The sequence below is a fragment of the Vipera berus genome, assembly GCF_964194415.1.
Source record: "Vipera berus genome assembly, chromosome: 2".
NCBI lineage: Eukaryota > Metazoa > Chordata > Lepidosauria > Squamata > Viperidae > Vipera > Vipera berus.
In genome coordinates, this window is record NC_138203.1 from 245,793,753 (window position 1) to 245,820,592 (window position 26,840).

Genomic DNA, 26,840 nt, shown 5'->3' on the forward strand with positions numbered 1-26,840 from the left:
TCCAAAATGTAACAGAGTCTGCTACTTAATCTTGCATAGCCTTTAAAAATCTAGACTTTTTAAATTACAATTTATTAAACCAGGGGTTGAATTAGAAGACCTTGTGGGAAGTGCCCCCCCCAGAGAAGGAAATATTAAAAGGGCAGAATATATTTCCCTAAAGGATTTTAAAAGCAGAAACCAACCCTGCCCCCAAGTCTCTCTGTCCCAAGCAGAAACCAAGTCTGCAGGAATGCAGATGTGATAATCTTGTCAGGAAACTGGGATTAGGAAGATAGATCTCTAGAGTCAACATCAGCCACAGCCCCAAGGAAGCAGGGGACATAATAGGATTAACCCACCACCATCAAGAATACCAGAAAGGCACACCCAAACTCAGGTCAGAATAGTGACACAGGAAATACAAAGCCTGAAATAGGAAATAACTCCAAACAAAAGAGTCCAGGGGGAATAATACCCACTCCCTACACGTATTCGGTCCTTTTTCTGCTGGATCCATCTTTCTGTCTGGCTTTCCTCTGCAATAAACTGTAACCTTCTTCCTAAAGCAGTCACCATGTTGTTTATCCCCGGCTTGGATGGAACCAGGATGAAGACTTTTCTTCCTACAACCTCCAAGGTCCCTTCCAAACTCATGTTATTTTAAACACTTTATCCGATGGAGATGGGCGGTTAAGAAATAGCATATAATATTTCTATATATAAATCAATCAATGAATCAACCATAAACAGAACCAGTCAAACTTTGGAAGCCACCATGCTTCTCTCTTTTTCTTACCCCAACATTTCTGATTACAGAGTGGGAGGGGGCCGCAACCCTCCATACATACACACACACACACACACAGAGAGAGAGAGAGAGAGAGAGAGAGAGAGAGAGAGAGAGAGAGAGAGAGAGAGAGAGAGAGAGAGAGAGAGAGGAATCTGCTTGGTTTCCATTTTCAGGGACTGCAGCAACCCGTGAGAAGCGATGCATGAGCAGCTGTTTGCAGGGTTCATAAGACTGCGCCCATCGACTGCTAGCAAGAGTAAAGAACCTCCGCGGCTGCTCCTTTTTCCAGTCCAAAGAAGGGCATCTGGAAAGGGAACGGACAAACCTCCGGCGCGCCTTCTGCCTCAGACGCAGCCGCTGTTTCCACTCTTGGAAGATGCACCGCTGCGGGAAGCTCTCGGGCGAGGCGAGCCGCTGGGGGCAGCAGCGGGAGCCGCCAAGCTCTTCTTTCAGGGGCCTCCGCCTCCTCCGCCTTCGTCTCCGCCCCTGCCGGCGGCGCCTTCCCAGACTCCTCTCCGGGTAAACAGCGATGGCCGCAGACGAAGGAGGCGGAGAACAGGATAACAACATGGGAAACCACTTGCAGATCCTCCCCGGTAATCGCCGTTCCTGCCTTACGCCGATGGGAACTGGGGAGCCTGCTGAACGCGGCGGGGAGCGCTTGGGGTAGAGGAAGAGGACGGGGAGGCGTCGGCGGTCGGGGGCTCCCCGAAAACAGGCGATCAAGGGGTTTCGGAGGGGAGAGCAGAGCCCGGGCAGAGAGGGAAAAAGCGAACGGGGATCCCGCCAGTTGTCCTCCCCACCGATTAGGGAGAAAGGCCTGAAGTTCTGGAAGGCGTGGGCACGGGCTTGAAGTGGGCGCAATTTGGGTTTCAGGCCAGGCAGGGGCAAAGGGGAGAAGCGAAGGGGCAAAGGCTGGACCCGAAGGAGGGGGATCCCGGCCTGAATCGCGGACGGTTAGGGACTGAAAACCTGCGTGCGCAAGAGCAGGGCACAACTAGTGGGGCGGGGACGGGGACCTGATGTGTCGAAATCTAGGGAAGGGAAGAGATGGGTCTGTGTCAATGGGGACGGGGAGGTTTGATTTTCTTTGATAGTCAATAGCAAAGCAGTCAAGGAAATGAGATAGTCAACATTTCCATCCTGGACTATTTTTACGGACCGTAGCTCTTAGGAATTGTTGTACTGGGATGGGGAAGAGGGATGGACCATGGCAGAATTTGCAAAACAAGGACTGGTTTAAATAAAAGCCGGGATGCGGGATTGGGGGTGGCACTAGGTATGAAGAGAATCACTCATATTCCTGTATATCTTAGGAGAGAGATCTGGAACTGGGGGGGTGTGGCTTCCTGACTGCACTTCTGTCAAATGCACAACTGCATGACATCTCTTCATCAGCCATAACAAGGAGGAAAGGTATTAAGCTGCTGATAAGTAGGATACCTTGTATTAGAGACAACATCCAGAACTATAATAAATAATATGGGTGTCTATCATACAAGGAGCTAGACTACTGAGACTTGTAAGGTCACAATATTAAAATCTCCACTGAGGATGTTACCTAGTCTGGTAATGAAAGTTCAGAAAGCAACCCACAAGCTCAGAGAATGAACCTTTACCCTCATTAAAATCTCTTTTTCAAAAATATAATCTAAGAAAATAAGGAGAGTTGCTATTCGGTGGGGACACAATGTAAAGTGAATTAAAAAGCAAAAAAAAATGGTTTGGCTTACATGTGGTCAGTCAATTAATTCTGATTATTTTGGACATCTTAAAACCTTTGAACATGGGCATTTCACCAAACTGTTACAGACTTTTGTAAATATAGGCTCGCTGTTAAAGTTGGTAGTCTTTCTATTTACATTGGTTGCAGAAAAGGCGATTTGTCCTTTTGGTCAGCATGGAACACAGGGCTCTCTAAGCTGCTTAATACAGAAAATGTATGCAGACAGCCCTCTGCTGTTTTTCTAAAAGATTTCTCTACTTCAGCAATCAATCAGAAAATCTTGCTGGCCTCCTCAGATGCCTGTCTGGAAATCCTTGACATTTTTGTGAATTTGTTTAACTTTTTTTTAAGAAACCTTTAAATCTGTGATTATTAGCATACCTTTTTTTGAAAACACTACTGGTTGCTTCAAAGTGTTTTGTCTATCCTGAGATTAATGTCACACAGTGTCATTACATGACTTTAGAAATGCCCACTTAGTCTTTCTTCCTATTTTTACATTATTTTGTAAACCCTTGTATCTCATTAGTCACCCTATTTTCTAAACAAAAATGCTTTGAACTTTTTTTCTGCATATAGATGGCATATAATTTTGATTGCTCTTTTATCCCTTACCTGAAATTATAATTGTAAATTATGTTTATAAATTATAATTTACATTTTCAGCTTAACAGTTGACCCAGATGATATGGTACAAATATGTTTCCTGGGTAGTACTTGTGATTTCAAAACAAAATGTTATATGATTTATAAATTATCTTGTAAGGCAGCCTTCCATTCACTTCTTCTCCGTTCAGGTAACTTTAGGGGAGCAGAAAAATGTTGTGTCTGTGACACAGAAACAAGGAACCCAAAACCCATAGCCATTCTGTTTTGCTAGATTGAGCAAAACCTGTTTTTCTCTAACCAGATCCTACAGGCCCCAGACACAAGAAAGAATCTTGATGACATCTTTTGGTTGGACTAGTGTGAAAATATATAATTGTGTATCATTGACATACTGATGATGCCTGCTTCTTTAATGATCTTGCCCAGCAGTTTCATATAGAAGTTAAATAACATAAAAAGTAAGAATAGAACTCTGGGATATTCCATAAAGCAAGATCTTTTCTCCCCTTTCAACACTAACTGGAAATGATTGTGGAGGAAGGAGGAGAACCAACGCAGTGCTATACTTCTCATTATTAAACCTCTAAGCCAGTGTCTATCAATGGTAGCCAAAGCACCAAGAGTTCAAGAAGGGCCACAATGGACATATTGTACTTATCCCAGTCTAAAGCCTGACTGGAAAGGTTCTAGATAATCAATTTTCTCCAGAACTCTCTGAAGCTTCAAGCCAGCCATCTTCTGAACAAACTTTCCCCAAAAGGAAGGGTAGAGACCAAATGAAAATTGTGCAGTATTGTTAGATCTAGGGAAGATTTCTTGAGAAGGGTTGAACCTCAGTCTCTTTGAAAGCTGGAGGTAAACTTTCTTCACTCAAGGTAGCATTTCATGGAGGTCTCTTCTTTCCCAGAGATGATTGGGTTAACCTGAACAAGACCATTGGAGATCTGTCGCCATATATAACAGGAATGGAAAAATTGTGTTTTACTGCTCTCACTGCCATAAGACAATTCTTAAGATCTTACCTGTGTTGATTGGATTCACTCCTTGTCTTCCTCCAGTTATGTTTCAGGTTTCTCTTCTGCTTTTTCTTTTGCTCTTCAGAGGATCAGGGAGCTTTCACCTACCTAAGGACAGAGAGAGGCTGCAGAGGCACGATTCAGTCCAAGGATATGACTGTCCCCTCAGTCCAAACAATGTTACCTTAGATGAATATCAGTGATGTTCAGTAATGAACATCAAAACCTCAGAAATAACCCCAAACTTCCTTTTGAAGCCCCAAATAGTCCACTGAATTCCTAGTACAGATTGGTCCAATAGCAAGAAGTGGTTATAGAAAACTTGGTTATATAAACATGGAGTGATTTGCAAGAAATGATGGTGATGCCTCCCAGTTCTAGATAATGTTGTGAAATAAAAACTACTACAATGAGTACTGACCACTTCTGTAAGTTGATCCCATAACTACTTCTGTCAGGTTCATGGTTGCCAGGGTAATCATGAGCTTCCATGACCAGAAAAAACATTAACATTTTGTAGTACTAATAATTTGGATAACTTCAACATCAATCCATTTAGAGGCTCAATGATCTCTGGTAAAGGGGCCACCATGTAGTAGAAGGTCAGTATAGAAGCAGTGGTCCCATTCCATCCCTAGAGTTTTAATGTTAGCAGAGACTCATAACCAACTTTGTGTGGGGCAGTGTTTCTTAAAGTTGTAAGAGTCTCCCAGATAATCTTAACTTCCCCATTATCCCTGCCCAGGGATTTGGGGTAATGCTATATTAGGAGCCCATAGTCGGCACTAGTGAAATGCAATCTGCATAGCAGGCATCCATTATAGTTGGCTTACTCCAGTACAAGTCGTATTTCACTGAAGGCTAAAACGTTTTATCAGATTCAAATTCTCCCTTTTCCTCCATAGCATTTAGGGTTGATGCATGCAGTTCCTGCATAGTTTGTACAAACAATTATCAGATTTAGTCCTACAGAGTATTAACGTAATTGCTTAGAGGTTTTTCTTTCTTAGTTACCAGCTGATAAACAAATGGGGCTTTTTTCCTCACCTTCAACAGTTGTGCTTAATTGATCTGTGCCATTAGGCAATTTATTGATGGTACAAGTAGTGTTTTCCACTTGATTAGGTTTCTACTTGAATGAGTCTTTTAGTGAAATATGTGAATAATAAGGGATAGTATGTATAATTTTGATTTAAGAGTTATGAGAAAGAATGTTCTGGCTGATGAAATAAATGAGAAGTAAGCAATATTTTTCAGAACAAGAACCACACAACTATTTTCAGACCAAGTACTACCAAGAACTAATAGCAGTGGTTGCAAGTGATGCCAAACAAACTGGCAAGGCAGGAAAAACCCCAAATTTGATTTCATATTAGTTATAATTAATCAACTACAGTTAAGGATTACTTTGTATATACTCAATTTTCTTTATTTGTCCTATTAAAACCTAAGACTTCTTCAGCAACTTTTCAGGATAATAATAAAGTTGGAAGGGACCTTGGAGGTCATCTAGTCCAACCCCCTGCTCAGGTAGGAAACCCTATACCATTTTAGACAAATGGCTGTCCAGTCTCTTCTGAAAGACTTCCATTGTTGGAGCATTCACAGCTTCTGGAGGCAGGTTGTTCCACTGATTAATTGTTCTAACTGTCAGGAAATTTCTCCTTAGTTCTAGGTTGCTTCTCTCTTTGGTTAGTTTCCATCTGTTGCTTCTTGTTTTGCCTTCAGGTGCTTTGGAGAATAGCTTGATTCCCTCTTCTATGTGGCAACCCCTGAGATATTGGAACACTGCTATTATGTCACCCCTTGTCCTTCTCTTCATTGAACTAGACATACCCAATTCCAGCAACCGTTCCTTATAAGTTTTAGCCTCCAGTCCCCTTATCATCTTTGTTGCTCTTCTTTGTACTCTTTCTAGAGTCTCAACATCGTTTTTACATTGTGGTGACCAAAACTGGATACAGTATTCCAAGTGTGGACTAACCAAGGTATTGTAAAGTGGTATTAACACTTCACATGATCTTGATTCTATCCCTCTGTTAATGCAGCCTAGCACTGTATTGGCTTTTTTGGCAGCTGCAGCACACTGCTGGCTCATATTTAAGTGATTGTCCACTAGGACTCCAAGATCCCTATCACAGTTACTACTATCAAGCAAGGTAGCACTACATCATATTTTAGAAGCCCACGTGTAACTCTAATGTTTCTGTGTTGGCATCCCAGTCTTATCAGGATTTGATTACTGAATTTTAAAGATAACATATTTCTTATGGGAAAGTTAATATGGGATCATTTGCAATATTTTTCTAAACATTAAAACTATAAGGGCCTGAACGTTTTCTGATTGGCAACATGTGCCAGCTCTAGGCAGAAAAAAAGAGGAAAGGAGGGAAGATTTATATGGTTTCTTGAAACTAGAATTTTTCCCTGCAAAAGGTAAGCGAATCTGTGCTTACTTAATACTTGGATTGTAGATTGTGAGTAGTCTTGGAAACCAAATGATAATAATAATAATCTGGGAAGAAAGCAATGGCAAACCAAACAACTTCCCTATTACTGCTAAGAAAATTACAGAGACTTTCTTACCAGTAATCAAACTGGACTCAACAGTATCTTGCTGTATGGAGTGGGTTATGTGGATTTATCTGGCCCATTTTCCTCTTTCTCTGATTAATATCAAATAGATATTGGAGCAGTTAATTGTTTTTCAGAAACAGATATTGCAGCAGAAGCTTCTATGCTTGAAGAGGTGCACTAACCCATCAGTTTTCTGTGCAAACCAGAACTTTTGTCTCGGTGGAGGTGATGCTGTTCTTCTTTTGGGAAGGAATCACATAATCTTTAGTTAGCTTTCTTCAAAAGAAGGGTTTAGTAATATTTTTTGCATTTTAAAAGAAATACTTCATATTGTACAGATATGATTTGAAAAATAGAGATTCCCACATGTTGTTGTATTAGTAGGGAAAGTATAGGCTGACTGAAGTGGCCTTCTTGGATTTTGCTTGGAGATGCTAATTACTTTTATATGGAATAGTCAATATATCTTGATCTTTTTCGGTTAATTACTGTTTTGTTTTTCTTCTTTCTGAATTCCATATTGGTGCAAGAGCCAAACTGACACAAGTGCATCATCACACGTTCAGTTAGTTAAGTTTCCTACTGCCTTTAGGAAGAACGCATGGCTTTTGTTTTGCATCTGGGTGCTTTGAGAAACAAAACTTCTCTTTTCATTACCACTGCTGTTTGGTGTCATAATGGGGCCATATTTGTGTCACTTTGACACTATAATTCAGTGCTTGCTGACTTTGCAGATTTCATGTATTTCTAAAGAATCTAAACTGCAGTATTCAGCAAGTTTCCTGGAATCCTTCAGTGGGCTCCCAAGGTGCTTTTTCACTTGCAGTTGTGAAACAGCCAGCCAGCTGCTAATTCTTAGAAGATGTGCATCTTCACTTTGAGTTCCAGAAGATCAGTTGGTGCAGATTATAATGTGTGTGTGTGTGCGTGGGGGAAATCTGCATGTAGAATTGGTTGTGTAATGAAAATGTAACTGGCTTCATATAAATTGAATAGAGAGACTGCAATAAAGGCGTGGTCGTGTGTGCTTCAGCTTAGAAAGCTAACTAGGACAATGTATTATTACAAATTAATTGCATTTAGTAATAGTGGCATCTTGTTTAATAGCTTCATTTCCTGAAATATAGTGTTGAAAGAAAAAAATTCATCAGGGTCCAGTCAAGCCAGGAATAAACAAAATGGAGACTGCTTTAGAAAGAAGGTTGTAGTTTATTGAAGAGCAGAACCACAAGACATGTGATTCTGGAGCACCTGACCACATGTTGCTGGGAGTGGTGGGTTTTTATACCTTCTTGGGCTTTTGTGTTTGGAGTTGTTCCTGTGGCATGAACTTTGACCTGAGGTTCAGTGTACCCTTCTGGTATTCTAATGGTGGTGGGGTTAATCCTATTATGTCCTAAAGGTCATGTCCTGCTTCCCTGGGACTGTGGCTGAAGGCTATGTCCTGTGTTGGGATTTTTTTGGGTGAGGGGTTGTTGGTTCTAGGGATCTTTGTCTTTCTGATCCCATCAGCTCAAACCTTCCTGGCTCCAGTCTTTCTGAAAGGATGATCAGATCTGCATTTTTACAGACCTGGTTTCTGCTTGGGGCAGAGAGACTTGGGGTGGGTGGTGGTTTCTGACTTTAAGGTCCTTTGGGGAAATATAATATTCTGCCTTTTTAATATTCCCCAAAGTATTTCCTTCTCTCTCTTTGTCCTGGTTCTGCTTTTTTGTCTTTTTTTCCCATTTAGCTTGCACACTGCAAAGTCATCCATGCATAATTTGACAAAGGGGCTTGCTTTCTAGTTGGCTAGCTGTAGAGCCTGACGCTAAAGGGGGAGTGGTTCGCCCAAGGTCACGCACCTATTCTTGTACCTTAACACTGCAGATAGTGCTCGACTTACAACCACGACTGAGCCCAAAATTTCCTTGGCTAAGCAAGACAGTTGTTAAGTGAGTTTTGCCCCATTTTATGATCTCTGTTACCACATTTGTTAAGTGAATCACCGCAGTGGTTAAAAGTTAGCCACATGGTTGTTAAATGAATCGGGCTTCCCCGTTGACTTCGCTTGTTAGAGGGTCACAAAAGGTAACCACACAACTAAGGGACGCTGCAACCCTCATAAATACATGCCAGTTGCCAAGCTTCCGAATTTTAAATCATATGACCTTGGGATTCCTGCAATAATCGTAAGTATGAAAAACGATCATAAGTCACATTTTTTCACTGCTGTTGTAACTTCAAATGGTCACTAAATGAATGATTGTATCTCGAGGACTACTTACACACCTTCCAGTCCGCCACCCTAATTTTTTTGAAAAATTCTTAGTCCATTACGTTTACACTATTCCTTATTTATATTCTTAGTGCTTTACATTAATTACATTTACATTATTCCTTATTTATATTTCTATAACAAAATTCCTTAAGAGGTGAAGAAAAAAATGAAAACGTTGTGGACTGAAAAAGTGCTCCCTTGAAGAAAGATGGATCTGCCCTGAGGCAAAACGGTCGAAAATGAAAGTGAAAAAGAAATGCTGCTTTCTTTTTTTCCTTCGTGTCTTTGTAGCATGATAGTAAATAAAACCTGTGTTACTTTGATGTTAGCTAATTTTAAGGCATTTCAGGTCTTCGGATATTACGGGAAAAGAGTGTGTTAGGCCTCGGAGATATTACAGAAAGTCTCTTGGGTTTTTTTGCCATGGTGCCACTGCAGCAAAATGAGTCATCCTTCCTCAGAAGCTTTAATTCCTCAGCCAATATACAGTGGAAGTTCATCAACTGCTTTCTTTTCTTGTTATTTTTAAAAAGAAAGACAATGTAGAGAGTCCAAACAGACCTATTTTGAGGTAAAGAATGAACCATATCTTAGTATTAAGAGTGAATGGCAACTTCCTGTATTTTAGAACAGTGGCCCCCCAACCTTCTGGGCACCATGGACCGGTTCTGTGGAGAGAGATTTTTCCGTGGACCGGAAAGGATGTGGTTTCATGTGCTGCCTGCATCTTGAGGATGGGGCTTCGCTTGTTAGCATGGACCAGTTTCTGGCATGCCACAGACTGGGACCAGTCCACAGACCAGGGGGTTGGGGACCCCTGTCTTAGAAAGTTACACCCACTAATGAATCAGGTATTGAAGGGGTTAAATAGGATGCACGAGTAGTTCTTTCTTTACTCAACACACTGCATGAAATAAAAGCTGAGCCACTTTGATGAAATATGTAAGAAATAGTGATAATGGTGAACAGTACGGAGCTTAATACTGCCCTAACTAAACTGAAACAATTTTGAAAATCACTCTCAAATATGGGCTGTAGCAGGTTGTGAGGAACAGAATAAAAATCAGATGACACTCCATTTCTCCATTTCTAAGCATGCAATAGCAATATTCCTCTTGATATTCCAGCCACATAGTAGGTCGTACATGAAACTTAAAATAGTTTTCAGTGTACGGTTGACTGAAAAAGATGTTCTAATTATTGTGGTTTCGTGTTTGAGTTACAATGTTTTTATGAGTTTTAAAAATACATTTAAACTTCTTTTGGACTTGTTAGCCGACAGTGAGGAAGAGGATGACGTTGAAATGGAAGTTGAAGATCAAGACAGCAGGGATGCTGAAAAGCCAAACATCATTAATTTTGACACTAGCCTGCCAACCTCTCATATGGTATGTGAACAGTGCTGTCATAGAATATCTGCTTGTCTTTTTGTAGGCTTATTGAACTTACAAACAGTCAGCATACCTAAATCAGCATACCTAAATTCATAATGCTAGCAGCTTAATACTTTAGGTACTCTGCTATAATTGAACTACTTTTGTTTATAGTTTGCAGGTATCCCCTTTTGCTTGTGCACATGCTCAGGATTATTATTTAGCAAGTGGATTTGTTTTTTGTATATAACATTTATTTTCCAGTGTAATCAAATGCAGACTCGTGGCACTTAAGCAGACAATATTTTTTTACCGAAGTGAATATGTAAGCAGGAGAAATGAATATGCAAACATGTTTCTCATCTTGGAATATTGCGTACCGAGTGAACACAGAATGCTCACTGCTAAAAAAATAAAAATAAAAATTGAGGCTAGGTACACTTAACATTTGTTTTATTATGTAAACTTTTAGAGAATCACAAGCTTTTTAATGAAACATTTTGGTTACTGTCCCGGTTTTTTCCTTTGAAAATATTTCACTTCTCATCCAAGAAGCTTGTTCCATTCCCTACTAATCAATTGGATAAGAAACAAAATGTTTTCAGAGGAGAAAACCAAGAAAGTCCAGTTGCCTTTTGGAAAAAGTACCTTTGGGACAACCATTACCTGGATGATTCAGACTCTCCATAGACATTTCGAATACTGCTTGGTGTATTCTTTTTCAGTAGTGTTGGTCAAAACTACTACCGGTAGTAGCTACCCTGCTATCAAGGGTCAGCCATTTTTACACTGTGTTTCTCTGAGTTTATTCCAGGATTCTCTTTAGGTTTTGTATTTATAAATTGTAAACTAAACTGATAATCCTCCCACTTAATTGTGTGTGTGTGTGTTTTAAAAAATGTAAGTATTTAGGATCAGACATGGAAGAATTTCATGGAAGGACTGTCCATGATGATGACAGCTGTCAAACAATTCCAGTTTTACCCCATGTGATGGTAATGCTGATTCCTGGACAAACATTACCTCTTCAGCTTTTTCGTCCCCAAGAAGTTAGCATGGTGCGGAACTTAATACAAAGAGACAGAACCTTTGCTGTTCTTGCATACAGGTAACTATGTAAATAAATATTCAATTTCCAAGGTCTGGAGTACATACTGTGATCTCAGGCTGAACAGGAATTTCCCATTTAATTTAACATTGAAGAAATTATTTGAACTTGTATTGCATGACTAAATATTAATATGAGTCATCTATGGAGTTATTAATATGAGTCATCTATAGAGTCCTTATTATAGAAATAATTTCTCCCAGGCTTTGGGGCAGACCAAAAGTTAATTATATAAGCCCCCTCAGCGAAACTTATATAATTGTGATTTTGAAGAGATTTAATGGAGCAGCAGTATCCAATGTCTCTGCTGAATGTCAAAGCAAAAATACTGAGAGCCTTTTTTTTTAGGATTTTCTGCTGTGATATGTCAAAAAAGACTTTGTTTCTTACTCCTTGAGTCAACCATAACTTTTTGTTCATAGTATTGTATGCACTTATTTATAATACTACTTACAGTCCATAAGTTCCTGTAATACGCTTAAGTTCTCATTGATTTTGAGCATACTATCACTTACTGTAAGGAGTTTTTTTGGCTCACACACAATCTCATGGAAGACCGTAGCTTTGATCACTGCTGGTGACAGTTAAAATCTGTCACCATCTTTGTAAGTAAATAATTTTTGTAGTTCCTGCCTTGCAATATCATAGTTCTCAAGGATTAATAGATTCGGTTAATATTGGGTTGTGTGTGTGCAGTGAAAACATTATGTTACAAGTTGCTCCTTTATCACTCATTCTAACATTTTTTTTAGCAACATACTTGAAAGAGAAGCACATTTTGGAACGACAGCTGAAATTTATGCCTATCGGGAAGAACAGGAATATGGAATTGAAACCGTCAAAGTAAAAGCTGTGGGAAGACAGCGGTTTAAAGTACTTGAACTAAGAACTCAAGCTGATGGGTAAGAAAGGAGCTATTTATTCTCATCTTGCAGGAGAACCTTTTAACATCCAACATATTCTTACTATTTTATTAGTATGAAATAACCCACTTTTAATCTTCAGGAATTTCTATTTACCAACTGCTTATAATAGTAGTAAATCTTGTATGGTCCTGATCCTGGGTAATTGTATTTGCTTTTGTGGCTGAAGTATTTAGTAATAATCTTACTTCATCTTAACACTGTTTAAGTATCTTCAGGGGACGCGGTGGCTCAGTGGGTTAGGACGCTGACCTTGTCGATCATAAGGTCGGCAGTTTGGTGGGTCGAATCCTGAGTGCCGCGTAACAGAGTGAGCGCCTGTTACTCGTCCCAGCTTCTGCCAACCTAGCAGTTCGAAAGCACGTAAAAATGCAAGTAGAAAAATAGGGACCACTACGGTGGGAAGGTAACAGCGTTCCGTGCGCCTTTGGCGTCTAGTCATGCCGTCCACATGACCACGGAGACGTCCTCAGACAAGCGCTGGCTCTTCGGCTTTGAAACGGAGATGAGCACCGGCCCCTAGAGTTGGCAACAACTAGCACGCATATGCGGGGGAACCTTTACCTTTACCTTTTTAAGTATCTTCAGGGAAAAATCCTATTAATGTTACTATCCATTATCCCATTTATTAATTTAAATTAAACATTTCAAAAACACATCCATTTCTTCTTGCAAGTGTGTTGCAGGCATAAAAATATCAGTTAATGGAACTTATGACAGTAACATTTAAGTTTAAATAACTGTATTTTACTGTTAATAAACAAAATAAGGAGCATCTATTGACTAGATAGAGACAACTATGCACGGTTGTTTTGGAAACATGGAAGTCGATATCAATGTATTTTTTTCAAGATTTGTGTGACCTCAACCCTGGGTTTCTTCTTGTAGGCATTCCTTCATATACTTACCAGTTGAGAGCCTTCATAGTGTTTTAAAATTAATTAAGGTTGACTAAGGAATGAGCTTGCTTTATGAATTATTTCAGACTTACCGTATTTTCCGGCGTATAAGACGACTGGACGTATAAGACGACCCCCTACATTTCCTGTTAAATTATAGGGTTTGGGCTATACTCACCGTATAAGACTACCCCTCTTCCAATGCACACCAAATAAAAATTAAAAAACATCAGATTTGATTTTAATATGGTAATTTTAATTCAAATGCTTATGACATGCAGGTACTTAGTAGGAAAACTGTCACTTATAAACATAAGGCTGTTTGTCATCAAACATGTAAACATAAAACAGTGCAAGTGGATTAAACATAAACATAATAATAATAATAATAATAATAATAATAATAATAATAATAATAATAATAATAATAATAACAACAACAATAATAATAATAATAATAATAATAGTAGTAGTAAGTTGGAAGGGACCTTGGAGGTCATCTAGTCCAACCCCCTGCTAAGGCAGGAAACCCTATACCATTTCAGACAAATGGCTGTCCAGTCTCTTCTTAAAAACTTCTGGAGGCAGGTTGTTCCACTGGTTAATTGTTCTAACTGTCAGGAAGTTTCTTCTTAGTTCTAGGTTGCTTCTTGTCCTGCTTTCAGGTGCTTTGGAGAATAGCTTGGCTCCCTCTTCTTTGTGGCAGCCCCTGAGATATTGGATCACTGCTATCATGTCACCCCTCACCCTTCTCTTTGTTAAACTACACATACCCAATTCCAGCAACCGTTCCCTATTTTCCTAATTCACTTTTTCACTTTTCCTAATTCACTCTAAAGCTTTCCCTGCGCAGAGCCTTAAGTAACACCAGCTGCCTGCAATTAGTGCAGGTTCTCATCCCACCAGGCTCAAGGTTGAGTCAGCCTTCCATCCTTCCGAGGTAGGTAAAATGAGGACTCAGATTGTTGGGAGCAATAAGCTGACTTTTTAATAATGCTGCTTGGGGGGGGGGGGTGAAAGCTCTAATAAGCAGGCATATACATACAATGAAGGCTATTGCTAAGCACATTGATTTGTGCTTTAAATTGTAAGCCGCCCTGAGTCTTCGGAGAAGAGCGTGATATAAATGGGATTAAAAAAAAAGACCAAATGGGAGATCCGCTCCAGGTTTTCCAGCCAGCCCGTCCAGTTCCTGAGTCAAATGTGTCCTTAGAGCTAAGCAGCTGCTCTGGCTACGCATTCCCCACCTGCCTTTCAAGTTGCTCTTGCATTCCCCACCTGCCTACAGCTGCTCTTCAACTTTAGAAGGAAAGACGCCCAGACCCCAGCCTGTAAAAAATCACAGACTGCAGCTTCTACTCCAATTGGTCCCGCTTTCCCTGCGCAGACTAAATGGAAGATCCGCTCCAGGTTTTCCAGCCAGCCCTGTCCCTAAAGTTTCAGCACCCGGCATATAAGACGACCCCTGACTTTTGAGAAGATTTTCATGGGTTAAAAAGTCGTCTTATACGCCGGAAACTACGGTACTCACTTTGTTTTTCCTGAACTATATATGAATTGGAATGCATTAAAAGATAAAATGCAAATACGCAAATGTGGACTCAATAGTACAAAATTGCATAAAACATATTAGAATTATAGTTTAAGAGTTTGTGTCCTAATGAAACTTGCACTCAAAAATTTACATTAAAGGATCTGTACAGGAGAATATATATGCACACACAAAGAAAACGTGAAATCCGATGGGAATTTAGAGCACACTTTCTGAAAAGGAAGCTCTGACTAAAATGGGATGCACAGTTCCTGTGTACAATGTATTGAAAATAACGTACGTATTTTCCCCATTTGAAAAAAAATACCCTAGGAGTATAACCATTTGAACACAAGATGGCAGCATACATTAATGTCACAAGTGACTGTATGTGCTAAGAAAATGTTTTGAAATAAGATTGATAAATCTTTCATGACACTTGCAGTCATCTTCATCCAGATAAAACAGATGCAGCCAGAATGAGAGCAGGAGAGTTGTGTTTGTGTCCTGTTTGTGGGTTTCACGTTGGCATGTGATTGACCGTGGTGAAGTTAATCAGCTGGAGTAGGCCTTGTGTCCAGCTGTTCTGATCTTTGAAAATTGTAGATTGTTGAGCAGGAGAGCTTTGCTCTGTTTTTCCTTATAAATTTGCAAGGAATGCCCCCGAACTCCCTCCAAATGTTGCTGCTGAATTGTACTTTTTTAAACGACAGATGGAAAATTTTATTCAACACTTGGGATATAATGTACTATCTGTTCCTATTTCACAATAACAGTTTTGATTGGATTTAGAGTTTTTAATTTTCGTTTAGATTAAAAAAAATAATTAAATCAGATTAATGCTTGTTCTTATTTGGCTCACTATTCCCCTCATCAATAATAATAATAATAATAATAATAATAATAATAATAATAATAATAATAATAATAATAATAATAATAATAATAAAATGCCAAACTCTCTCCTTGGTTATAGTGTACTTTCGATGAAGAAATCTCATCTGGAAAAGCTAGATCCTGTTGGCCTTTCACAAGCCTTTAAAAACCTGACTTTCTATCTGGGCCTGGGACTTGGAATGTGTTATTTAGTTGATAAACCATCACAGCTGCTGTTCGTATTTAATTTGTGGATGTTTTTATTTTTTTAATGTTTTTCATTGTTTTATATAATTTTAGAATTGTAAGCTACTCAGAGTCACTTGGTTGGGTTGGGTAGCTATAGAAATTGAATAAGTAAATGATATAGGGTTTCCTATCTGGAATGGTTTAGGTTTCCTGCCTGAGTAGGGGGTTGGACTAGAAGACCTCTAAGGTCCCTTCCAACTCTATTATTGTTGTTGTTGTTGTCAACCAGATATTCAGACTGGATTTGGCATTTTTGTCTACCTATCAAGTCCTTACCAAGGACCTGGGATAGGCAGATGTGGATGTTTGATGGTATTACAGATATTGTCGCAGGATGGAAGCTGTTCCTAGTAAGGCCGCCTTTTGCAATTGACTGATGGTGAATTTGTCAATGCCAATGATGTTCAAGTGGAATGCTGCTATCACGTCACCCCCAAGTTCTTGTCTCTAGACTGACCATTCCCAAATCCTGCAACCATCATATGTTTTAATCTCCAGGCCTTTAATCATCTTAGTTGCTCTTCTCTGCACTTTTTCCAAAGTCTCAAGATCTTTTTTGTAATGTGGTGACCAAAACTGGATGACGTATTCCAGATGTGGCCTTACTTTATAAAGCGGTACTACTACTTCACGTGATTCTGATTCTATGCCTCTGTTTATGCAACCAAGGATTGTATTAGCTTTTGCTGCCGTTTTGTCTTAAATGGCCATTTATTTATTTATTTATTTATTTTTATTACATTTATATCCCGCCCTTCTCCGAAGACTCAGGGCGGCTTACAAGCTTTAGCAGTAGCCTTCATTCTATGTATATGCCTGCTTGTTAGGGCTTCCCCCCCCCCCAAGCGGCATTATTACAAAGTCAGCTTAATTGCCCCCAACAATCTGGGTCCTCATTTTACCTACCTCGGAAGGATGGAAGGCTGAGTCAACCTTGAGCCTGGTGGGACTCGAACCTGCACTAATTGCAGGCAGCTGGTGTTACTTAAGGAGGCATTAGCCCACTGCTCCATGCAGGTAAAAATACATTTTATATGGTCAAATATTTACTGAAAAGTACCAAAATTAATTGAATGAAACAAGTCACAAAAAATGTTGGGAGCAGAACTTTACTATTTGGCTTTAGAACTATTCCCCTTTTAAAAGAACAGGATAAGGTCTGATGTGAAACAACCGAAACATAGCTGTGGAACCTCTGAAGTAGTCTAAGTCAAAAAAGAACGGCAGGAGGTTATTTATATGAAATCATGAAATAGATATTTTTTAGAAAACACTGAATTAAAATAAGCAATGTCCTGCTGTGCTTTCCGAGATGTTTATGCAATTAAAAGAGGTAAATAAGTAAACATACCTGTGTCTCCCATAGAAGTGAATAGGTGCAGTTTTTATACTTTATGGCTCTTTTTTTTTTTAAATCAGCCTACAGCAGGCCAAAGTACAAATCCTTCCCGAGCAGGTACTTCCTTCGAGTATGTCCGCAGTGCAGCTGGAATCCCGCAGCAGTTGCCACATTTTTCCTTCTTCCAAGCCTGCAACATGGCAGCATCAACAGATGCATCAATGGCGACAGAAATACCAAAAGGTCAGAAGTTAATTACGTTCTTTTGTGACATTTCAAAAATCAATAAAAATTCCATCTCTCTATCTCTTTTTAAAAAAATGTGATGGTGTCTATCGACGCTCTGCTGGTGCTGCTTCTGTTTTAGCAAGCTGCCTGTTGTTTTGGTGGCTTATCAGTTGAAACCAGCACTTGGTAACATATGTTACGTTACAGAGTTAGATATGAAATAATACATTCGAAAGTTAAAAGAAGGTGGTGATTGGGGTGGGTGGGTAAACATATTCTCCAACCTAGCATCTTTGGGATGATTGTGCCTACAGTTTCCAGAATTGAGAAGCAGTATGACCAGCAAATGGAACACTTTTAGGATCTGCAATCCAGTTTGGAAGCGTTGCAATTGGGAAGATGCTAGCCTTCATATTGTTCAATAGGAATTGGTAGAACAAAGATCAATAGCTCAACTGAATTTGTAGCCTACAGTGCCAAGTCTAAAAAAACTAGGAATTCCGAGATTTGCATTCTTAGCACCAAATTGAAAGCATCAGCTTGGTTTTTGACCTGAACTGCATTTATGAAACCAGGCCATGAAAGCTGATGAATCATTGACAAATTCAAGATCAATCTGATTATGTGCTGTATTTCATATATTCATAGGAGGGTTACTAATTAATACCTAGAACAGCAACATGCATATGATTTGCAGGTGCTAAAATATCTTAGGAAAACTTGTAGATATCCACAATAACCAATATGAATTCAGAGCATGGAGGGAATGGATAAAGGAAATATTTATTTATGTATTTATTTTATCACATTTATATACCGCCCTTTCCCGAAGGACTCAGGGCGGTTTACAGGGTGATTAAAAAACAAAGATACAAAAGTTAAAAACAGATTAAAAAAAATTATATTCGTCTCTGTATAGTAAAACCCCAGTTAAAATTAAGATTAAAGCTAAAATTAGAATTCTCAGCCTGGGCCAGAGAGCTCGAAGAGCCAGGTCTTCAGGTCCCGTCGGAATGAACGGAGGTCGGGGGCAGTCCTCAGCTCCACTGGCATATAATGGCATGCCTTGGTGTTAATGGAACACGATCATTGTGCAATGCATTTTGTGGAAGGTTTCATTTATGTGATTTTCTCGGATAGCTATACAAGGTCAGGTTGGCTGGCAGTTTTGACCTTAATGCAGAATGTAGTTGTGATGTTTGAGATACATAAACCCTGTGAGAATAATTTTCCTCTTTCTTTGATCTAAAATGTTTTTATATAGACTAGCAGAGAGTAGTGACATTTAACCTCCAGGCTGTATGCCTCATGCATGCAAATGTGCACGATTAGTCTGTTTTATGAAATAATAGCATTGTAAGTTCAGTTTAATTCAACAGTGCTTAATTAGAACACAGATCCAAAACTGACCTCAATATTAAGCAAGTATTCTACATTTTGTATCTAGAATCTCCGTATTTTTTACTCCTGATTATTCCTTGACATTTTTATAGCTTATAGCTTATAGCTTATAATTATAGCTTATAGACTGTAGGCAATTGCTCTTTATTTCTACAGGGGTGGAAGTTGAGCTTTTGAATTCATCTGATGTCTTCATCATATTTGAAGGACCAGATTTTTACTATATGTAAAAATATGTCCCAATACATATTTCTCTCTCTCTCTCTCCCTCCCTCCCTCTGTGTGTGAGAGAGACAGAGACAACAGAAGAAAGCTTTCAAATTAGTAAAGTCCTTTTGTAGGACATAATGCTTGTAAGATTTCAAAGATGCTTTAGAAAGAGCCCCTTTAAGTCCTTTATATAGCTCTTTGCATATAGGTTTAGTAGGCCAGCCCAGCGTTTTGGGTGATGAGAAGATGAATATACCATATGTTCAAACATCACTTCAAGGGGAAAGGAGAAAGGATAAAACTAGCAACTATTTCTTCATAGTGGCTTTAATCTCTCCATAGAAATTCAAGATATTTGATGCCACTAAAGAAACACTTAAGAGAAGCCAGAGCAACTATTTTGATCACATGTAGTATTTAACAAGAGAGCCAGTTTTGTGTAGAGATTAAAGCACAAGGCTAAAACTAGGAAGCCGTGAATTCTAGTCACATCTTGGGGCATAAAACCAGTTGGGTGACCCTGGGCTAGTCATTCTCAGTCATCCCTAGAGAGGATGTGATGGCAAACCACTTCTTTTTTTTTTTTAATTGAAAAGTTTTAACATACAATTTTTCCCTTAAAAAATCCCCCCTCCCCCCCTTCTCCCTCCCCCCCTTCCTCTCCCCCCTCCCCCCCTCCCCCCCCGACTTCCCAGAGCTAAATACAAGGTATATATAAAAAAAACAATCATAAACAACCATATACTAACAACCATAAACTCTAAAATCTATCACTCTCTAGCTTATATAGGATAAAACAAACCTTAGTAATATTAAATATATATAAATATATATAAAAAAACTAATATAGAAAAAAAAACAAAGAAAGAAGACTTATTCAAATATAAAACTTCTTAACCCTATACTTGTTCTGAATAAACCCAAGCCATTTTCTCCCTTCCATAATATAACGTTCCTGCGAGTAATCTTTCAAATAGGCCGAAATCTTCACCATTTCGACCAGGTCAGAAACCTTTAAAATCCACTCTTCTATAGTCGGCAGTTCCTCTTTCCAGTACTATCCCCGTAATTAAATTCAACATCAACTTAGTATATTCCATCAGGCTTTTATCCAAAAAGCCTTAACCTTTTTACGAGTCTACCATATATGAAAATATGAAAATATATTACATCTTTATCACCACACCTCCAACATTTAGGCTAATAATTCAGATACATGCTTAGCTTTTTAAAATCTAAATACCATCTATAAAACATTTTATAAAAATTCTCTCTTAGATTTCAAACTTGTATAAATTTTACATTCCTCACCCAAATCTTTTCCCACCTCCCACTACTTGACTGTAAGTACGTTGTGAAAGTTCCATAGACTTCTGCTGATCTTGTTCTTTTATCTTTTTTGATCGTTTTAAAGCAGCACGCGTCACCCTCTGTTCTCTGGGATCATCCAAAAGTGTTATAACTTGATCTCCTCCAGCACCATTCTCCTCTGTCTGTCCATCTTCAGCCTCTTGATATTCTCCTTTTCCAGATCCCTTTGCAGCTTCCAGAAGTGTTAATGGGGTCGCTTTTAAAACATTATTGTAAAAATCACGCGCTTGCATCACAGTAACCAGACGGTACCTTTTACCTTCATGCATCACCATCAACCCAGCTGGAATCTCCCATCTGAACCTTATATCTCGTTGCTTGAGCTCTTGCACAAGAAATATAAAATCCTTCCTTCTCCTTAAAATCTTTGGAGGAATTTCTTTTAGAACCAGAACTTCTTGATCAGCAATCACGACCTTAGTATCATAGGCAGCTTGTATAACTTCATCTCTAATTTCCCTTTTTGTAAAATAAACCACCACATCTCTAGGCAACTTTCTCTGTCTAGCAATCCATGAGTTCACACGATACACTTTATCCATGCCTCCTTTTATTTCAGATGCTGGCTGATTCAATACCACTTCGAGAGCCTCAGAAACCAGCTGCTTTAGATCTTCCTTAATATTCTCCTTTAAACCTCTGATTCTAATGGCAAACTGCATCTGGAAATATTGAGCAAGACTCAATTCTTTATCCATTTTGTCTCTTAAATCTTCATTCTCCAATACTTTTGCTTCTAATATGGCATTCTTTTGAGTCGAATCTTTGACTTTTTCATCCAAATCTTCCACACATTCAGCCACTTTATACACTGAAGACAAAATGTCTACCTTCATCACCCTGTACTTCTGTTCCATCCTCTCCTCCATTCTCTCCTCCAACTTCTTCAATTTCTCCTCCATCTGTGCAAATTTATCGCCCATTGATTCCAAAATTGATTCCAAGATTACCTGGGTATGTTTTTCAAGAGCATCTTGTAAGTCCTTCGATGTCACTACATCAGGAGGATGCAATGCCTGCAATGATGATTGTTGCACCGGGGAAGTTCCAGCACTCCGAAGAGTTTTAGGGGGAGGTTTAGCCGCCATCTTTTACTTTCAATTGTGACGCACTTTCACTTAGAGTTTAAAAAGTCCATCAAGCTCGAGAGTAGAATAAAATAATCCTCTTCACCTTTTCCTCTTGTACCGCTCTGCCTGCTCTTTTTATTCCATAGTCCTTCCTTCAGGCAGGGGTGGTCGCAGACGCCTGGCTCTGCTCCATAAAGTCAGGAGCAGAGGCGCTGGCCAGCTGGGAGCGACCCAGGCTACGGGGGAGTTCAATCCTTTGGCTGCCCAAGCTGCAAGCTCAGGCGGCCCCGGAGAACTCAACCCCTACCTGGGGCCTCACCCCCTCCTCTTCTCCCGAGGAGGGGGCTTCAAATTCGCCCGAACAGCTGATCGGCGCTGTTTCGGGCGAAAATCACTCAGCTGAGCCGCGGGCAGCCCGGGAAGGCTGTCTCCGTCGCCGCGGAGCCACCGGAAGTCGATGGCAAACCACTTCTGAACAGTTGACAAGAAAACTGCAAGGATTAGTTTAGGCAGTCACCAGGAGTCAACAATGACAAAAAGGCACAAAAGTGTTTAATGAATCAGTGAAGTCTTCAGGAATACAACTTATCCTGATAATTAGCTCTTCTCCTAGAGAGCTGTATTATATATTTAAAGATAAGTGGATCTTAAGTTGACATTTAAATTCTCTGGAGAATAAGATGCTAAAGTATATTCATACAAAATCTTGCCAAAGTAGGGTAAAGCAATAAAAGCAGGAGTTTAAAAATTGACTTGAAAACCAAGAATATAAAATAAAGCTTTACAAGAATTTTCTCTTGTCCCAAATTCAAGTTAAATTACATTAAAAGTAAAAATTTATAAAACTGGAACTATGACTTGTTCTTTGATCAGAAAGAAATGTTTTCTCTTCCTAGATATATAAAAATAGATAAAGGGTTTTTGAAATTTGAAATTTGTGGTGCATTCCTTGGCATTTATGACTGCATATTTCCTCTGTATATCAGTCATGCGCATTTTTCTATTTTAATGAGTTTTTTATGCCTTTTAGGGATTCGTAGTAACAATTTCTATCTTTCTGCATTTTTGTCCTTATCTGTTTCTAGCCAGATATCCCTAAAAATTTGTTTCCCTGTCAGCATAAAGCAATAATATATTATTTGTAAAGGCATGCTTTCATAATAATCTTGACTTGTTTGTGCACCTGCTGTGATAATTTCTTTCATTTCAGAGGTAAAAATTCAATTATTCCCCAAAGCAGTAGTTTAACTATTTTTTTAAAATCTTAGAATAATCTTCCAGTAGCAGATTCTTCAATGCTTTAGTTTATGATTAGAAAAGCAAGATTTTTTTTTTTCCCCTGTAATGACTTTCTGGTTTATCTTTGTTGATGAAGGGTAACTTATTTCTCTTGTGATAGGTGGTCTTTAACTCTCATTCCCTGCTAACATAGTCGTGTTTGGGGAAGATGAGAGTTATAATCCAGCATAGGCTGAAAAAGACTGAAATGGGTGTTACTTTCATGAAAAGACTTCAGTATCCTAATTCTTGGCATTTTGTACGATCAGCACTTTAAATTGTACTAGGTAAAGGTAAAGGTTCCCCCGCACATGTGTGCTAGTCGTTTCCGACTCTAGGGGCCGGTCCTCATCTCCGTTTCAAAGCCAAAGAGCCAGCGTTTGTCCGAGGACGTCTTCCGTGGTCATGTGGCTGGCATGACTAGACGCCAAAGGCGCACGGAACGCTGTTACCTTCCCACCGTAGTGGTCCCTATTTTTCTACTTGCATTTTTACGTGCTTTCGAACTGCTAGGTTAGCAGAAGCTGGGACGAGTAAAGCTATTTATTTGTTTATTTAGAGACAATGGATCTTTCAGTCAAAAGTAAATGGAAAAGATTGCTGAAAAATAAATGGAAAAGACTTCTCCCTTTCCATTTGGTTTATTGACTTCCCAGAGGGCAGATGGGTTAATGGGACACTCCAGGAATCTCCTTGATCCTATCGATCCACTATCGGTTACCTTTCCCTTCATTCAACTTTGCCAAACCATAATTTTTCTCTAATCCATCATCCATTTGCACCATGTGCCCATAATATATCAGATTTTATTAGTGATTGTAAGTCAAGGACTATCTACCTGTACACTCTTTCTTCATTTAGCGATCGCAGATCCATTCCATAAATCAGAAGTTAAATGGTCGCTAATTGAACACGTGATGAAAACAGAGGGAAAAAATGTTCCAAAGATCACCAGTTGCTGCCGTCTTATTCAGATAAAGCTATTTCAAGCAGCAGTGCCAGTATTACTCTTACTTCGGGATGCATTCTTGTCAAGTGTAGAAATCTGGTTGCAAGTGTCAGCATTGCTTGGAAATTTTTTTTTATTGCTACTATTATTATGGTAGTATTCAAAAATGGTCACTAAACAAGGTAACTGCTAAATGAGGAGTGGCTGTGGTTCACCTTTAGTTAAAGAGGCAGAATTTAGCAGATGAAAAAAGGAGAGTGTATGTTCAAGATTACTCAACCCTATGATTATATCCAATTTTCATTGGATTTGATGGCTAGAATTTATAAAAATTACTGCATTTCTAAAATGATGGTGATGATGATGTGTGATTATATTGCAGTCCTTGAAATTAATTCTGTGAAAACTAATTGGGTGGTGCCTCACCTTAGTATACATGTGTAATTTTTAATTCAAATATATATGTGCCTGGGAATAAGTTTCATTCATTTTAAAGCCAACTTCTGCCGCTTCCAATTAGATGTTCTGAAATTCCAAAAGTGTGCATGTTCCTGGTTATAGGGAGCAGAGGTGAAGAGCAATGCCACTGCAAGATAAATTGTAAGTGGAAAGGACATTATTATATAAAATATTTTAAATTGGCTGACTTTTTAGAGGCGCACTCTCTTACCTTTGTTATGTAGAAAAGTATAGATCTATAATAAGGAAAGTGTTTTTTTGTTAACAGCGCAAGTTTCACTGTGCGAGTCTGACTTCCTGGCCATCGTGGTTATATTCTTTATATGATGCTGTAAGTATCAATGAAGATTTCCATCCTGCTCCGTATTATGTTCAACTTTTTGCACTCTGTGTGCTCTTTTGCATTGCCCAATATAGTGTTTGTACATGATTTGAATTGTGCTCTTTACTCTGCTTAGTTTATTTGCTTTATTTGCATGCAGAAAGCAACCGCCCATCTCTACATCATAAAGATATACTGACATAACTCCCAAATAAATAAGTCAATAATAATACAATAAGCAAAAGCTGACCATTCTCCAAACATCTACCTTGATTAGCTTCCAGAAGTGCAACCATGAGGAGCTCAGCTTAATCTGAAGAAAGGGGTTACTAATATGAGGAGTGCATCTAAGTCTACAGACTCCACTCCTCAGATAACAAAGCCCTAGGTATCTATTTAAAAACAGAGGGATGTGTGCACTGGCACATTTAAGCAGGTATGTGCAGAGGAGGCATTGAAATGGGCATTTCCATACAATTCTGAACTCTATGAGTCTTTATAGCTTCAATTTATATCTATAGGTATTTTGAATTCTACCTATAAACCTATTGGTAACCAATGCAGTACCCATGCAATGAGTGTAGTCTCCAGGGGCAGCCCATGTAGAATATATTGCTGTCATCATGACTTGTGACAATAAGTGCATGAATTATTGTGGCTAGGGACTCCCAATCTAGGACTGACTAGAGCAGTCAGTGCTGTTTCGGGCTCTTAAGTGTAGAAAATCTGCTACTTCGCAGTTTGTTTAAGCTGACAGTCTCCTTATCATGGTGCCATTTCTCCCCCCCCCCCTCATTTTAGATTGCCACCCCCATCCCAACAGCTTTCCATAGAAATTGGTGGCTGAAGGCTAGGCAGTTGTTCTCCAAGTTTTTCAGGCCTACAGTGGCTCTTTGATGAAGAGATGTGTCAGTATCTTCTCTAAGGAGATACCTCTCAATGAAATTTTACTTCAGCTTTTCAAAGCAGATCTGATTTTACTAGAAGTTAGAGGTTTTTATGCTTTTCTACCCTATTTACAGAGGCTGCTTTAAAGTATCACACTTTTGTTTTCATTAAAGGCATGCCATTGCTACCGACAAAGCATCATAGAAATGTGTATAAGGTATAAGGTTTCCTGCCTGAGCAGGGGGTTGGACTAGATGACCTCCAAGGTCCCTTCCAACTTTATTATTATTATTATTATTATTATTATTATTATTATTATTATTATTATTATTATTATTATTATTATTATTATTATTATTATGTCTTCAGCAAATTAAGCTCCTCCTGTTGGTAGAGTTATAATCCGTATATTGCCACTGTTTCCTTTAGGCTTTCCATTCTGAGTTAGTTGTTAGTCTACTTGCATTTGGCATATAAAGGCGTATAATTGGAATAAGTTCATGAATTCTAGTTTCTGGTAAAAAATAATAATTTCAGGGCGTTGTTAAAGTCTGTCGACTAGCTGTGCCAATATCTCACCCTCAGTTTATCCGCTTCATGATCTAGGGCCAACTTCATCTCCATTCTGTCAATGGAGGAGAACCTTTGGAAAAACACAGTAGAGATTTGTGCCAGGTAATTGGAAGAGGGGCAAACCTCTCCCCACTGAATTTTTCAAACAAGGGAGGAGGTGGTCCTTGTTGCCAGTGAAAAACAACATTCGTCTTAATATTGTTGGTTAATATTTCACCCAGCATTCAGAATATAGCATTTTAATTTTAAGGAGCTTAAACTGCAGTTATAGTGAAAAATGCTTTTTTTCGACAATTCCCTTTTTCTTATTTTGTTAACAAAAAAAGAAGTTTTTATGTTTAAATTAGGTTTTTCTTATAACACAAGGAAACCTTGATGGAACGAGTCAAGCAGCAGCTTCATGAATGGGATGAAAATCTGAGAGATGAATCACTTCCATCAAATCCAATAGGTACATTATTTATTAAATAATGAGTTGTATTGGTGGTAATAAGTCTTCATCAAATCAGTTTATTAGTTAACTGATCCTACAATCACAACTGAGTTACGGAGCAACCTTCTGCTGCTTTGTATATTTATTATGACTTTTTATAAAGAGGTGAAATTGCACCCACCTACCCAAGTCGTTAGAACACCAGGAAAACATCAGCAGTGCTACATGTAACACTCCTGTGTGGAAACCACTTGCAATATCTTGTATGCTGCAGCTAATAGTTGTTGAGTTACAATACATATTTCCATTAATATGGGATAATCTAATAGGAGAACAGACAGTTTTATGTAGTTCTGCAGATGACAACACTGTAATAAACATGAACTATTACTGTAAATAT

The 26,840-nt window shown here is 38.9% G+C and overlaps 1 protein-coding gene and 1 long non-coding RNA gene across 8 annotated transcripts in view; one reads left to right on the plus strand and one right to left on the minus strand.

Moving 5' to 3' along the window:
- The first annotated feature begins 1,295 nt into the window (after positions 1–1,295).
- CRBN (cereblon) overlaps positions 1,296–26,840 on the plus strand; it is a 34,046-nt gene continuing 8,501 nt past the window's right edge. The window contains exons 1-9 of one of the 7 annotated variants that reach the window (XM_081321959.1): positions 7,331–7,974; positions 8,433–8,634; positions 10,236–10,348; positions 11,239–11,441; positions 12,194–12,343; positions 17,339–17,501; positions 24,493–24,555; positions 26,041–26,109; positions 26,374–26,458. In XM_081321959.1, coding sequence (XP_081178085.1) covers positions 10,265–10,348; positions 11,239–11,441; positions 12,194–12,343; positions 17,339–17,501; positions 24,493–24,555; positions 26,041–26,109; positions 26,374–26,458 — 817 coding nt within the window. In that variant the 5' untranslated portion in view covers positions 7,331–7,974; positions 8,433–8,634; positions 10,236–10,264. Of the gene's footprint in view, positions 1,369–7,330; positions 7,975–8,432; positions 8,635–8,659; positions 8,872–9,488; positions 10,349–11,238; positions 11,442–12,193; positions 12,344–17,338; positions 17,502–24,492; positions 24,556–26,040; positions 26,110–26,373; positions 26,459–26,840 lie in introns of those variants that run through there. The other 6 variants (XM_081321956.1, XM_081321958.1, XM_081321957.1 and 3 more) reach the window with 6 other exon arrangements.
- LOC308664588 lies at positions 17,013–17,382 on the minus strand. The gene is made up of 2 exons (XR_014025693.1): positions 17,271–17,382; positions 17,013–17,124 (listed from the first exon to the last, which is right to left on the minus strand). It is a non-coding gene; the product is annotated as an uncharacterized lncRNA (long non-coding RNA).